The sequence below is a fragment of the Pelophylax lessonae genome (genome assembly GCF_965119305.1).
Source record: "Pelophylax lessonae genome assembly, chromosome: 4".
Classification (NCBI taxonomy): Eukaryota; Metazoa; Chordata; class Amphibia; order Anura; family Ranidae; genus Pelophylax; species Pelophylax lessonae.
Window position 1 is genome coordinate 601,434,333 of NC_138771.1, and position 14,399 is coordinate 601,448,731.

At 45.8% G+C, this 14,399-nt stretch overlaps 1 protein-coding gene across 7 annotated transcripts in view; it reads right to left on the reverse strand.

Moving 5' to 3' along the window:
* The window catches only part of DOCK6 (dedicator of cytokinesis 6), a 274,954-nt gene that overhangs the window by 152,842 nt on the left and 107,713 nt on the right, over positions 1 to 14,399 (reverse strand). For 6 of the 7 annotated variants that reach the window (XM_082257264.1, XM_082257263.1, XM_082257262.1 and 3 more), the window contains exon 9: positions 7,017 to 7,166. In XM_082257264.1, coding sequence (XP_082113390.1) covers positions 7,017 to 7,166 — 150 coding nt within the window. Of the gene's footprint in view, positions 1 to 7,016; positions 7,167 to 14,399 lie in introns of those variants that run through there. The other variant, XM_082257265.1, reaches the window with a different exon arrangement.

Consider the following 14,399-nt stretch of genomic DNA (forward strand, 5'->3'; position numbering starts at 1 on the left):
GTGCAGTAGGGGTGCCAACTACAATGATTTCCAGTCTCCTGAGGGTCCGGCCAGATATGGTATATGGATCAGTATATGGATGAATGTAACTACCGTATGTAAAAATATTCATATCTCAAATTTATCTTTAACAATGCTGCATTGTCCCCAAACAAGTCGTTTACAACAGGAAACACATTAGTGTAAGTTGTTGTATGAAAGAGTCTTCTAAAATTGTAGGTATTACTGTATTCTTTACCCTTTTATTTCAAATTTGACACAAACGTGACAAATTAGGAAACTGAACTTGTTTTCTACCCGAGTGCCTTTAGCATGACTAGGGGAGTACCTGGGGTCCCCATACACATTTAAAGATTGCACAGTAATAGTACTCTGTGCATAACTCTCCAATCTGACAGATTAGGCCAAGGAGCAGCACACAGCCCGGGCAACCACGTACGACAATTTGTTTCTAAATGTAGCTGGGCAACCCCTGTGGAAACCCCCGTGTTAGAAACAGTCAGGCTTTCTCTGGCCAGCCACTAAATAATCCTTTTCTGGCCATAAATAGTAACTATTACTGGTGCTGTGAGGGACAAAGGGCTAATAATATCTAGAATACAAATTTGGGAAATGTGGATTTGAGGTACTCAAAACTGTTAAGAACAGGACATGACCATATCATCTCAGTCCCCCACATTCCTTCAACCTTTCCAAATGTTTCTATTGCTCCTTTGAAGCGGTAGTAAACCACCATGCTTTTTTTTTTAACCTGCAAGGTTAAGTTATAATGTGCTAGTATGCAGCTCATACTAGCACATTATGTAAAACTTACCTTAAAACAAAGCCCTCCAGTGAAGCACTGTCATCGCTGACAGGGCGTCCATCTTTACCTGGTCTTCCTTCCAGGTTCGCGTCTTCCGGCCATCTGATTGGCAAAGCTGTGATGATGCTTATTTATGGCCTTGGGCTCTGAAGGAATGGCACAGGCATGCTGTTCCTCCAGAGTGCATGCGCTGGTGACTTTACCGGCTTATTCCTTAGTAAATATCTCCTAAACAGTGCACGTTTAGGAGATATTAAGTGTACCTATAGGTAAGCCTAATTATAGGCGTACCAGTAGGTAAATATCAACCATGGGTGTTTACTCTTACTTTAATGTGATAGCTGGTCACAATACAAAACCAAGATTTCCCTAATACACAGGTGTCAAACACAAGGCCCGCGGGCCAAATGCAGCCCCCCAGGCCATTTCATGTGGCCCTCGCATCTCTCCTGCAGCATCCCCCTTGTTTCTGCCCCCACTTTGTCTCAGTAGTTGACAGCAGAGAGGACAGAACTCCTTTGCCAGATCCTGTGCTTCTTTGTGCTGCTGTTGAAAGGCTCATCTTTGCCCACCCCCCTTCTCAGCAGTCTGCAGCAGAGGAGGGCAGAACTCATCCTACAGATCCTGCACCTCTCTGTGCAGCCACAACACCACCTTGTCTCTGTCTCCCCCAGTCTCAGCATTCAGCAGACTCTGTAAGCTGACTCCAGCCCTCCTCTGGTCCTCCTAGACCTTGCACTTTCTTCTTCCCAGATCCACCCTCATCTTCTTCCAGTAGCACACGGTAAAGGGGTGCTTTGTGTTATAAGGAAGGGTGACATCTCATGTAATGGTGTAAGGGGGCATAGGATGCTCTGGACGTCTAATCTTACAGATATAACCGGCCCTTTGAGGGCAACCATAATGCTGATGTGGCCCGCAATGAAATTGAGTTTGACACCCCTGCCCTAATACTTTAAGCTACTGTGTTTTTGGATCTACTTATTTTGACATATACTGTAGTTTTCCCCAATGGTGACCAATGCTTATATATTGAATAGCCCAAATTAGCGACAGGCTTATTTAAAGCGGAACTTTACCCATAACAACTTGATAAAAATGGGATTTTTGACTTACCGTAAAATCCATTTCTCTAATGTTCATTGACGAACACAGCGCCTGATAGTCTTAACCATTGGGTTATACTGCCCCCTACAGGAGTAGGACACTAGGCAGAAAAAAAGTCTGGCTACGTCTATGGGCAGTCCCAGGGGGTATACTCCCTCTCTCTGCTATAGGAACTCAGTTTTGTTACAAGCAGTGTGAGAAGAATACAACTCCACAGAGGTGTGGGTACTGTGTCCGTCAATGAACAGCAGCGAAATGGATTTTACGGTAAGTCAAAAATCCAATTTTCTCTTTTGTTTATTGATGGACACAGGCCCGAGATCTTCTTAACTATTGGGACGTCCCAAAGCACTATTAAACATGAGGGGTGGGAACAGCGAAAAATAAATTCCCAAGATTAAACTATAGCCAACCAGGTAAACAGGAGCTTAACTAAAACAACTGGAGATCACCTAAAAAAAAAAAAAACAATACACCCTCAAGGAGGACCAGGTCCTCTAAACAGAAGCCTGCAAAGCCTTGTGACACATCCACTTTATAGAACATTGCGAAAGTGTGCACCGACGACCAGGTGGCCGCCTTGCAAACCTGCCTCATTGACTCCTGATGATGGAAGGCCCAGGAGGCACTGAGAGCCCGAGTAGAATGCGCCTTGACAGGGAAAGGTGGAACCTGACCCTTGATGGAATAGGCCTGAACCACTGTCTATATGATCCATCTGGAAATGGTCGCTGAGGAAGCAGACAACCCTTTCCGAGGCCCATCCATAAGCACAAATAGCGAGTCTGATTTCCTAAAAGACTCCGTAGCTGCCAGGTACACCCTAATAGCCCAGACCACATCCAAGGCATGCAAACCAATTTCCACTGGATGTTTTGGCCTGGGATACGGAAGGCAACACAATGTCTTCATTCAAATGAAAATAAAAGAAAACCTTTGGAAGGAATGACGGACAGAGGTAAAGAACCCCCTTATCTATGTGAACCACCAAGTAAGGTGAACGACAGGATAACACCGCCAATTCCGACACCCTGCGGACACAGGTGATAGCCATCAAAAAGGAAACCTTCTGGGACAGTGTGAGCAGGGGAATCTCTTGCGGATTCTCAAAGGGAGGCTTCTTGAGGTCCCAAGGCAGTAACGGAGAGGAGTTGGAGGAGTCAAGTGCTGAACTCCCTGAAGAAAAGTACACACCAGGGAGTGTGTGGCCAAGTGCCGTTGAAAGAAGACCGCTAAGGCCAACACCTGGTCCTTGATAGTACTCAAGGCCAGTTTCTTCTCAACTCCCCCGTTGAAGAAAGGTCAAGTGCCGAGCCACCGAAAAAGAACGAGGATGAACCCCAAGAGATTCAACACTACGCAATGTACATCTTCCACGTACGATGGTAGATCTTCCTAGTAGATTTCCTAGCTTTTAACAGCGTTGGAATCACTGACTCAGATAAAGCTCTATTCATCAGCACCTGGGGTTAAACAGCCTAGCTGTCAAAGCCAGCCACAGTAAAGTAGGATGGAAGATTGACCCTTGGGACAGCAGATCTTCCCTGAGAGGAAGCTTCACAGGAACGTCAGGGACCAGCCGCACCAGAATGGCGTACCAAGCCCGAGAAGGCAAGTCCAGAGCCACTAGGGTGACCGGAATCCCTTCTGCCTCGATCCTGGGTAGAAATCATGGCAAAAGCTTGAGCGTAAAACAGACGATACCGACCCCGAGGGGCCACCAGCGCGTCTGTGGTGTCCGCCAGAGGATCCTGTGACTGAGCCACAAACCTCTGCACCTTTCTGTTCAGCCGAAATGCCAACAAATCCACCTCGGGGATGCCCCACCGGAGACATATCTAATGAAATACATCCGGAAGAAGGAACCACTCCCCTTGGTCCAACACCTACCAACTGAGGCAATCCCCCTGCCAGTTTTCCACCCCGGGAATGGGTACGGCGGAGAGGGCTGGAACGAACCGTTCTACCCACCTTAGAATGCCGGCTACCTCCAGAGTCGCCAGGACACTTCTTGTGCCCCCCTGGTGATTGACATAAGCCACGGCTGTGGCTTTGTCCGATTGAATGCGCACATCCCTGTCCCAGGACAGGCGCAAGTTGGAAGGAAAAAACCTTTCCGGGGGACAAGAGTGAAACTTGATCTTGTAGCCGGACTGAATGACTTTGTTGACCCTCTTGTCTTGTACCAGGGAAGTCTATGGGCCCAGAAACCAGCAAAGATGTCCCCCCACCCCCGATACATGTGAGGGCGCACCTTCATGCTGAAGGATCCTTGTCCGCGGGTCTGGAGAAGCCTGCTCTCGGCATGCCAGGCCAGGTTCATTTGGATTCTCCAGAGGAGGCCCTGAAAGGCTTCGAGCACTTGGCAGTTGACCCTGAGGGATGAAAAAACGTATGAGCCGAGGAGGAGGGCCCACGTCTAGGACATTGGTCCTTGCCCTCAGTAGCCTGCGGACGAAAGGTACTCTTTCCCCCTGTGAGACCTTTAATGATGTAATCCAGGGTAGCTCCAAACAGGCGATCCCCTTGAAAGGGGAGATCAGTCAAGGTATTTTTCGAAGTCTGGCCCGCAGACCAGCATTTGAGCCAAAAGACACGCCGAAGGACCACTGCCAAAACAGTGAGCCGAGCCACTAGGGGAGCCGCATCCAAAGAGGGATCACAGATAAACTGCAGCCCCTGGACCAGCTTGTCCACCAGCTCAGAAAAGTCAGGGGGGGAGCTGTTTTCCCTCCAGGTCATGGCGTAAAAGCTTAGCCCACTCAGTCAGAGTTTGCGATACCCGGGCAATGGTGAATACCGGCCTCAGTGCCGAACCAGCCAGAGTGTACATATTGCGGACCACAGCCTCCGCCTTCCTGTCAGCTGGATCCTTAAAGGCCAGGAATTTTTTTTTAACCGGAATCATGGTTGCCTTGTTTAATCTGGAAAACGGGAGGTCCACCACCGGTGGAACAGTCCACTTCTTAATAAGGGACTCCTCTTAGGGGTATCGCCTAGCAAATCACTTTGGTCGTCCCCACCCTTTAGTGACAATTCTGTCAAAATAGGCAGGGAAAGGAAACACCTTTGCCTCTCTGGATGGCTGGTGAGCGCCAAAGGGAACCTGCGCCTCCGTCACAGCTGCGTCCTCCATCTTTAAAGTCTCACGCACAGATACAATCGGTGCTTCCACCAGCCCCTTTTCGTGTGCAGTTGCAGATGTGGAGGAATCATCCTCACTACCTGAGGTGGGGGGACAGATGAAGGGGGTGCCTTACAGGAAGGAGGGGCCCACGTCCACCCCAAAACCCTCCATAGGGAGAGGGGGGGGCTACACACCCATTCCAGGAACAAAGCAGGCACTGCTCTAGACAGAACCCCTAGCCATCGAAATGGGGGGGTGTCGGCCAGGAGGAACGCTGGAACCCAGGCCGAGAGCCGGTCGTATGTGACCTCATGGGGCATTTAACTCGCAGGCCAGCCTCTGTCCGGTAGGGCTATGTCAGAGCCGACCTAGCGTGGAGCTGAGGTCTGCGTGCGCTCGCTGGCCAGACTAGGGTGACCACTGGATCTAAATTTATAGAGTACTAATAGCAGAGAGAGGGAGTATATCTCCTGGGACTGCCCATAGGCGTAGCCAGACTTTTTTTTTCTGCCTAGTGTCCTACTCCTGTAGGAGACAGTATAACCCAATGGTTAGGAATATCAGGAGCTGTGTCCATCAATGAACGAAAGTGAAATCTAATGTTCTTTAGCAAGAAACATACATTCCACGTTAGTAATTATGCTGCCAAAATTAGTGTGTGCTCTAAATTGCCTCCAGCATTGCTCCCGTTTCTTCTTGCTGGAGACTGCCAATTTCCTGAAGCCCAGAGCCCCGAAACAGAAGTAAATCATAAAGCAGAATTAAGCCCATCAATTTAACGGTTTCAAAAAACAGTTACAATGCAGGCATTGCTAACTGTCATATTTGCTTGTGTCCTCAACCAAACTGTCAAACCATCAAATGGCTGGTATCATGATCACATGTGCAGCACCGTGGCAGTTGCAGAACAAACAGAAGCAGCTTCCTTGGCTGTAAAGGATAGGAGGATTTAATTCAGCTTTAGGCTATCAGAAGATTAGGGTGAGACAGTGTATCACTGGATTTTTAAACAGTATAGACACTCATTTTTAATGTTTTCCATAGCTATAGCTGCAAAAGGGGGCCAGCCTGAAGTGATCTAACGGGACTTAATTTTCTGACTAAAGTTCCACTTTAAAACGCAATGGCACTTTTCCACTGCATGGAACCGAACGGTTCGGGTCGCTTTTGTGCTTTTCCACTGCTGGTACCGCATGGTACGGTGTAGGAACGGTTCGGTACGGTACGGCAGCGATTTTCCACTGCATGGAACCGAACGGTACGGCTCTCTAAAACAGTACCACCTCGATTGTGGTTCCAAGAGCTACCATACCGGTACCATATCCCACAATCCTTTGCATGCAGTCACTACTAGCCACTGATTGGTCAGAGAATCGTTGTTATCCCACCCACTTAACTTTAGTACTACTTTAGTGGAAAAGCAAACCATACCAAACCATACCGAACCGTTCCAACACCGTACCATGCGGTACCAGCAGTGGAAAAGCAAACCGGGCCAAGCAGGGCCGAGTAAAGCCGAGCCGGTACTTGCAGCGGAAAAGTGCCACAAGTAACCCCATCAATTTGATAGTTTCAAACTACTGTTACATTCCCGACATACCAGAAATGCTAGCTGTCACATTGATTGTGCTCTCAACTAAACTGTCAAACCATCCAAAGGGTGGTGTCATAAAGGATCACATGTGCAGAATCATGGCAGTTGCAGATAAAACACAGGCCAAGATGGCAGATTCCTTGGCTAAAAATGATAGGAGGGTTTACTTCCACTTTATTAGGGAGTTTCCAGAAATGAGTTTAAAATTGTAGAGGCAAACTTCATTTTTTAGGGGCATTGGAAACTGGCTCCCAGTCCTGATGTACATGACTATGTATGGCCAGATCTGTACACCTAGCGATGTCAGATATGTAACACACTATGGATATCAGACAGACAGCAGAACATGGAGTGGACACTCCCAATGGATGTGGATAAAGCACCTTGATGACGAGATATATGTCAGGAGATGGGTATGTGATGGAGAAGATGGCTGATCTTGCCAGGGTGGAGGGTGCTGGGTGTCCACCTTGTGTGCGCAGCATGTTTTTCACTGTGTCAGAATTCAGGTCGAAGTGGAACGCTTCGGATATCTAGGAAGAAAAGAATACAGATGTAAAATTCAGAAATTTTATAACAGAGAGAGAGACTTCGCTGCCCCTCTAATCCTGTTCAAGTAGAAGTTTCAAGCATGCTGACAGCATTAGGTATTGTAGACTGTGACTTATACCTGCAGAATGAACCCTGATATGTAAACAAAGACTAAAACGACATTCACAAACAGTTATGCAAACCGTCTCATACCCAACATTGCAAAATGTTACTCAACTGTATGTAATGTTGAAAAATCGTTAACAGTATGCGACTGATCAGGATCTGATGAACTCACGCAATACCGATGTGCAGGACGTGTGATGTGCAGCAAATACATATGTATACTGCATATTGCAGCTTAGATACATCATAGACAAAACTGTATCCAAAGCCAACACAATTTTTTGTTTCGTTTTGGATAATGTAGGGACGATCCTATATTTATTGAGAACATCGTCCTTAAGAAAGTGATGGGCAATCCAAAAAATTTTCCCTAGGAAGGAATGTCAAGGCCTTAACACTTGTTTCAAAAATAGTTTTTGGCCTTAAGATTTCACGAACCCCAAAACAATATATATTTTCTGAAAACAGACACCCTAGACAACAAAATAGTGGTAGTTCCAACTTTTATATCACACAATATTACCGCGAAGGTCTAGGAAACGCAAAATTTCAGTAAAAATTATAATAAAGTTAATTTTGGGGGAGACCAACACAATAAATTTCTAAATATTTTGATAAAAAATAAAAGACAAGGATGCATTGAGTAAATAGATACCACACATGTCAAACCCTAAACTTGTGCTCGCCCGTGAAATGGTGACAAATTTCAATACCCTATATTTTCCATAGGCAAAACTTTAAAAGCCCCCTATAGGTCATCATCTTTGCATTATGGAGAAGGTCTGGTGCTAGAAATATTGCTCTCACTCTCATGATATGTAACGTGTATCGCAATAAATATTTTCATGCATAGACGTCTCCGTGTGTATACATGGGGGTGGAGGCTTAAAACATTTTCTGGGGGGGGGGGGGATGTTAAGTGCTTTGGTGTTTTCTACCATTAAGATCTAGCGCCAGTTCACACCATAGAAACGTAGTCCGGATACGTTCCAGATGCTTTTATGCTTTTCTGCATGCGCCTTTTTGATGTGTTCCACTGCGTTTTTGATGTGTTTTCGATGCAGTCCAGTGAATTCCCCCCCCCCCACCCTTATCATAACCTTAAGAACATGTGCTACAGTGAGCTTAGGTACGTTTTTGATGCGTTCCAGTGCGTTTTGTGATGCATTTTTTAATGCGTTTTTGACGCAGTCCAGTGAACTCCCCCCGCCCCTCTTTTATCATACCCTTAATTAACCACTTTACCACCGGAGGATTTTTGCTGTCTTACGTCCAGGCCATTTTTGCGATTCGGCACTGTGCGACTTTAACTGACAATTGCGCGGTCGTGCGACGCCGTACCCAAACGAAATTTACATCCTTTTTTTCCCACAAACCGAGCTTTCTTTTGGTGGTATTTGATCACCTGTGCGAAATTTTTAGTTTTTGCGCTATAAACACAAAAATAGCGTAAATTTTGAAAAAATAACAATATTTTTCACATTATTTTATATGAAATTCCCCCCCAAAAAATGTAAAAATCTAAATTTTTTTAAATTTTTGGCCAATTTGTTTTCTGCTACCTATGTTTGGTAAAAAAAAAAAGTCACAATAAGCGTATTTTGATTGGTTTGCGCAAAAGTTATTGCGTTTACTAACTAAGGGAAAGATTTCTGTCATTTTTGGTGCTTTTTTTTTTTAACGAGTAATGGCGGCGATCTGCAATTTTTTTTGCGGGACTGCGACATTGCGGCGGACAGATCGGACCCTTGACTGACATTTTTGACACTTTTGGGGATACCAGTGACATTACTACAGTAATCAGTGCTATAAATATGCACTGTTACTGTAAAAATTACACTGGCAGGGAAGGGGTTTATTTTATTAGAGAGGGAGGGGTTAATGTATGCCTGGTGCTTACTGACATGTGTGGGGGGAGGTGACTGAGTGACACAGGGACAGATCGCATGTTCAGCGATGCTGAACCCTGCAATCTGTCACTGCCTGTCACTTTTGTTTACACAAGCGGGCGGATCTCCAGACTCGATTCCCCAACGATCGGGGAAGAGCAGCGGCGATCGCCGCTGCTCCTCCCCTGGCCCGACTCCCGCTGTGACTGAAAACAGCGGGAGCGAGCCTCCGGCGGCGCGCGAGCGCTGCCCACAAGGGGAAGAGTCCAGCGACGTAGGTCTACGTCGCTGGACGGAATCGAGCCACTTTGCCGCAGTACAGTCCCAGTGACTGGTCGGTAAGTGGTTAAGGACATGTATGTTCCAGTGCGTTTTTGATGCATTTTACAGTGTTCCGATACAGTCCAGTGCAGGAAAAATGAAGCATGTTCTACTTATTTTTTCTGGAACTGGAAAGCACTGGAACTGCAAGCTCTGGTGTGAACTATGCCATTGGAAACCATATAACCTTCATTTCATGCGTTTTTTTCAAACGCACTCTACTACATGTGGTGTGGACTGGCCTTAAAAAAACATTTTTTACCCAACTCTTTTTTTTTAACACAAAGGGGACAAAAAGTCCCTATGTGATGAATTTTCAGTGACAGGTTCTCATAATGACCCTGGATGTCTCCCCTGTGCCCTGCTGAATCGAATGTAGTACAGATCGCACTGCATTCAAATCTTTTCCAGCCATGCTGGCTGGGGACACTGTCAGGAGAAGAGGAAGTGACGTTCTACAAGTCACTTCTGGGTCAGCAACAAGAAGTGCAGAATAGTGGACGCATGTCCACTCAGCTCCCTTCCCCCTACTCGTCAGCATCTGCTATGCTGGTCCCAGGCCTGCAGATGGACAAGCAGAGCCCGGTATACATGGCTGGGGGGGGGGAACCTAGGTTTCCCCAACCATTTTGTTAAAGCCATCAACCCAGAAGCAGGATGGCAAATTTGTCCTTGGGACAGCAGATCTAAGCGGTGTTGGCGGGCCCAAAGTGCATCAGCAAGTAAAAACACAAACACAAAATATGGGACTTGCATCAGCAAGTAGTCTTATCAGGTCAGAGTACCGTGTTGATCTGAGCCAACCTGGCTCACCAGAGTTGATTTAAACTATGGTCTTGACCATGGCCTCCAGGCTCTGAGGAAGAGGCACAGCCTCGAAACGCGTCAGCCCTCTGCTTCCAGTAAAGACGTTGATCCTCTGGTAGGAGGCAGGTGTATGGAATTGATGTGCCTGAAACTTCTTGTTTGTTTGTGAGTATTTGATTTTAAACAATTTTATCCAAATAAACTTGCCAAGGATAATGCGCTAGGCTGGTGCGCCCTTTTTTGCTTTGTATTTTCAGTGTTTGGTCGACCACCCTGGTCGTAAGGGGCAGCAAAGCCTAGCCATCATGGATGCCTAATACCAGTACGAGTTCCAGGATTGTAACAGCCTGAGGACCAGGTTCCGAGCGCAGGAAAAGGGAGTGCTGTCCAGCACTTATCTTTTTTGGAATACTCACCAGAGTTCCCTCTTTGATCGTGAGAAGCAGTCCAGAAAGAAGTATCAGTGGAGGAAAGACCCAGATCAGGGTGTACTGATGCTATGAGGCATTAGTGCATACACTGCTTCTGTCAGCAGATCCCTGCCCCTGAACACAAGCTTGTCCAGTTTGTTTTTGGATCTGGAGGCCAGGAGGTCCACTTCTGGTGAAGCCATTTGTGAAAAAGGTCCTGGAGCACCGAAACCACCGTTATGGGTCCAGATGTTCCTGTCTAACACAATCTGTCTGCCAATTGTCCACACCAAGAATGTACACCGCAAACAGAGCTGGAACATGAATGTCCTCCAAGATTCTCCTCTTATGCTGCAGCAAGATTTCCTGTTATAACCTTGATGATTGATGAGTTCCTGGATGATTGACGAGTCCCTCTTCAATCATCAAGGAGGAACAGGAAATCTTGCTGCAGCATAAGAGGAGAATCAAATCATGTCATGTCATGGGGAGGACATTGTGTTCCAGCTCTGTTTGCAGTTGATATTCCTGAAGTGGAGGCATAAAAAAAACACTCTCAGGGTGCCTCTGAACTTCATAAAGGAAGAACTCAAAAAGAGGGTTTTAAGAGAAGGCTCTGGAGGCCTTAGGGGCCCTGTAGGACCCAAGGCAAGATACAGAACTGGTACAAGCAACTGGCTAATCTTCCGGTTTTAGGGTATGGAACACCAATAGGGGCCAAAGCTGTCCCTTTTAATTGGATATAATAGCAGAAGACTGAGACTGGTCGTCAATTAAATAAAAGGTAAATTACAAAAATTTACCTTTAAAGAGGTTGTAAACCCTTTTTTTTTTCACCCTGAAAGACAAACACATAATGAGCTAGTATGCATCGCATACTAGCTAATTATGAAATACTTACCTTAGAATGAGCCCCCGCCGTGCCGCCCGCTTAGCTGTATGACAGGCGACATGTCCAGTCGCCCGTCTTCCGGGATTGCGGCATCCGGCCATCTGATTGGCCGGAGCCACGGTGACGTCACTCCCGCACACGCGCGCGGGAGCCGACGGTCACGGCACGGAGTTCTGAAGGAACGGCACGAGCGGCTGTTCCTTCAGAGTGCATGCGCCAGTGACGTCACTGGATGCATGTAAGGTAAATATCTCCTAAGCGGTACATGTTTAGGAGATATTTACAGTACCTATAGGTAAGCCTTATCATAGGCTTACCTATAGGTACAAGTGTCAGAGGAGGGTTTACTTCCTCTTTAATATCATTTTAAAGAAGTATTCCAGGCATGAATATTTTTACATAAGTACATTGGTCCAGCTTAGACCAATGTAACTATGCATAAACCACAACTGTGCGATCCCTCTAGAACAGTGATGGCAAATCTTGGCACCCCAGAAGTTTTGGAACTACATTCCCATTTACAACTCAGCAATGTAGTTGAGCATCATGGAAAATTTAGTTCCAAAACATCTGGTGTGCCAAGGTTCACTGCTCTAGAAGCTGGAAATAAATGTAGTAGACACTGCTACTACAGTGATCTTCGCTAACAGGTCCACCATGTGTGCCAGTTAGAGATTGCTTTTCCCTTTCCCAATGAATGCAAAGCATTCTCTGGTTGGACGAGGAGAGGTGGGGCAGTAGCATTATGCTCTTCACCTCATCTAACCACTACTACAGTGACCTCCAGCTCTCGGGAGGATCCCACAGTTATGGTATATGCATAGTTACATTAGTCCAAACAGGACCAATGTAACTATGTAATATTCATACCTGGAATTCTTCTTTAAAATTATATTAAAAGGTACATTTTTAGAATTTTTTTAGCAGCTTGTTATGGGGGCACCCAAGGAGGATCACTCCCGAGCCACTGCTTTGTGTGTCCATTTACACACAGAGTGCTTCTTGGCCCCGCCTCTCTCCTCGTTGGCTCACTGGTTGTCATTGGCAGTAGCAGGAGCCAATGGCTCCCCCTGCTGTCTCAGCCAATGAGGAGGAAAATACCCGGGAGAGTCGCGGTTCTCGTGCACATTGCTGGATCCAGATGATCAGGAACTTAATGGGGGGGGGGGGGGGGGCTGTTGCACAGAGAAGGTTTTTTTCATGAAGGTAAAAAACCTTGAGCCTTCACAACCACTTTAAGCAATATGGTATCAGACAGAGTTTCCAAGCAGCCAAGATGTTCACTTAGCTTGGGTCCCGGAAGCAAGTGGAGATCACTGGAGTAGTGTTGTCTACTTCAGTGATTTCCAACTTCCAGGGGCCGGGTATAGCAAATATACAGTGTGTTTCCATAAAGAATGACCTGATTTTAAAACCTTATATCTGTGCAATCACTTACAGCCAATAAATGAAACCTGTACTACTTGAACAGGAGTGGCCTAGAATTTCAAATGATGGCCGCAAGCTACCACTACTAGCGCCCAAATAGACGCCAACCTTAGTCTTTAACAAGCTAGCGTCTATGCAACAGAAGGCGTTTTGTGTTTTCCAATTTACCAAGACTGAGTCTGTAAAAATGGTGCAGGGTGAGTTTCGGCAGCATTGCGAGATTGATCCACCATGGCAAAAAATATTCGTCATTGGTATAAACAATATGAAGAATCGGGGTGCTTATGTAAGGAGAAGATTTCTTTATTCCTGCACTGCAGGAAAACACCTAAACACACTGAGGAAATACACATATGTGAATACTACAAATAAACACACACCCTTTAATGCTAATCTCTAGGTAACAAATATAACAGAAACAAATTAATGCAGCTCTATAATATTTAACAAAACATGGAGTCCCTGGAGTTCCACCACTGGATATTTTTCCAGTGGTGGACAAGGCGCCTGACAAGTCGCCGTGGGTCGCCTGCCATAGATTAGCAGAGGACCCGTTCTAATAGGAGCGACACAAGTCGCTCCGACTTAGAAAAAGGGTCCTGAGCTCCTTTGGGGCGACCTGGAGCGACCTGCATTGACTTCAATGATATGAAGTCCGTGCCGGCCGCTCCGAGGTCGCTGTGCGAGCTGCGCACCGCGACCTCACAGGTCGCCCCGGCAAGTCGGGTCGCTGCAATGTGAACCGGCTCTTACAGCTGGCAAATGTTTATCAACATTGTTAAGGCTGCAAGATAACTATAAACACAATTGTTTACAATGTATCATTTCCTTCTTTTAGACCAGGGTTTCTCAACCATGGAACCCTAGGGTTCCTCCTGAGGTTGTTAAGGGTTCCTTGAGCAATGGGCAATTTCTGCCTCTCAGATAAGTTCCCAATGACACCATTGTTCCTTTTAGCGATCTGTAAGGGGTAATTCTTCCCAATGATGACAAGAGTAAGGAGCATTCTTCCCACTGACTGTCACACTAATGTGTCATGAGTTGTAGATTTTTTAATTTTTAGCAGGCGTTCCCCGAGACCAGAAATTTATTTCAAGGGTTCCTTTGTGTTGAAAAGGTTGAAAAAGGCTGTGCTAGATCAAAGGAAAGAACATTTTCGTCCGTAAATGAGGGCAGTTTAACCTCTTAAAGACTAAGCCTTTTTTCTGACACTTGTTATTGTTAAAATTATTAAAGTTAAAATCAGTTATCTTTGCTAGAAAATTATTTAGAAGCCCCCAACATTATATTATATTTTATATATATATATATATATATATATATATATATATATATATATTTTTTTTTTTATTCTTATTTTAG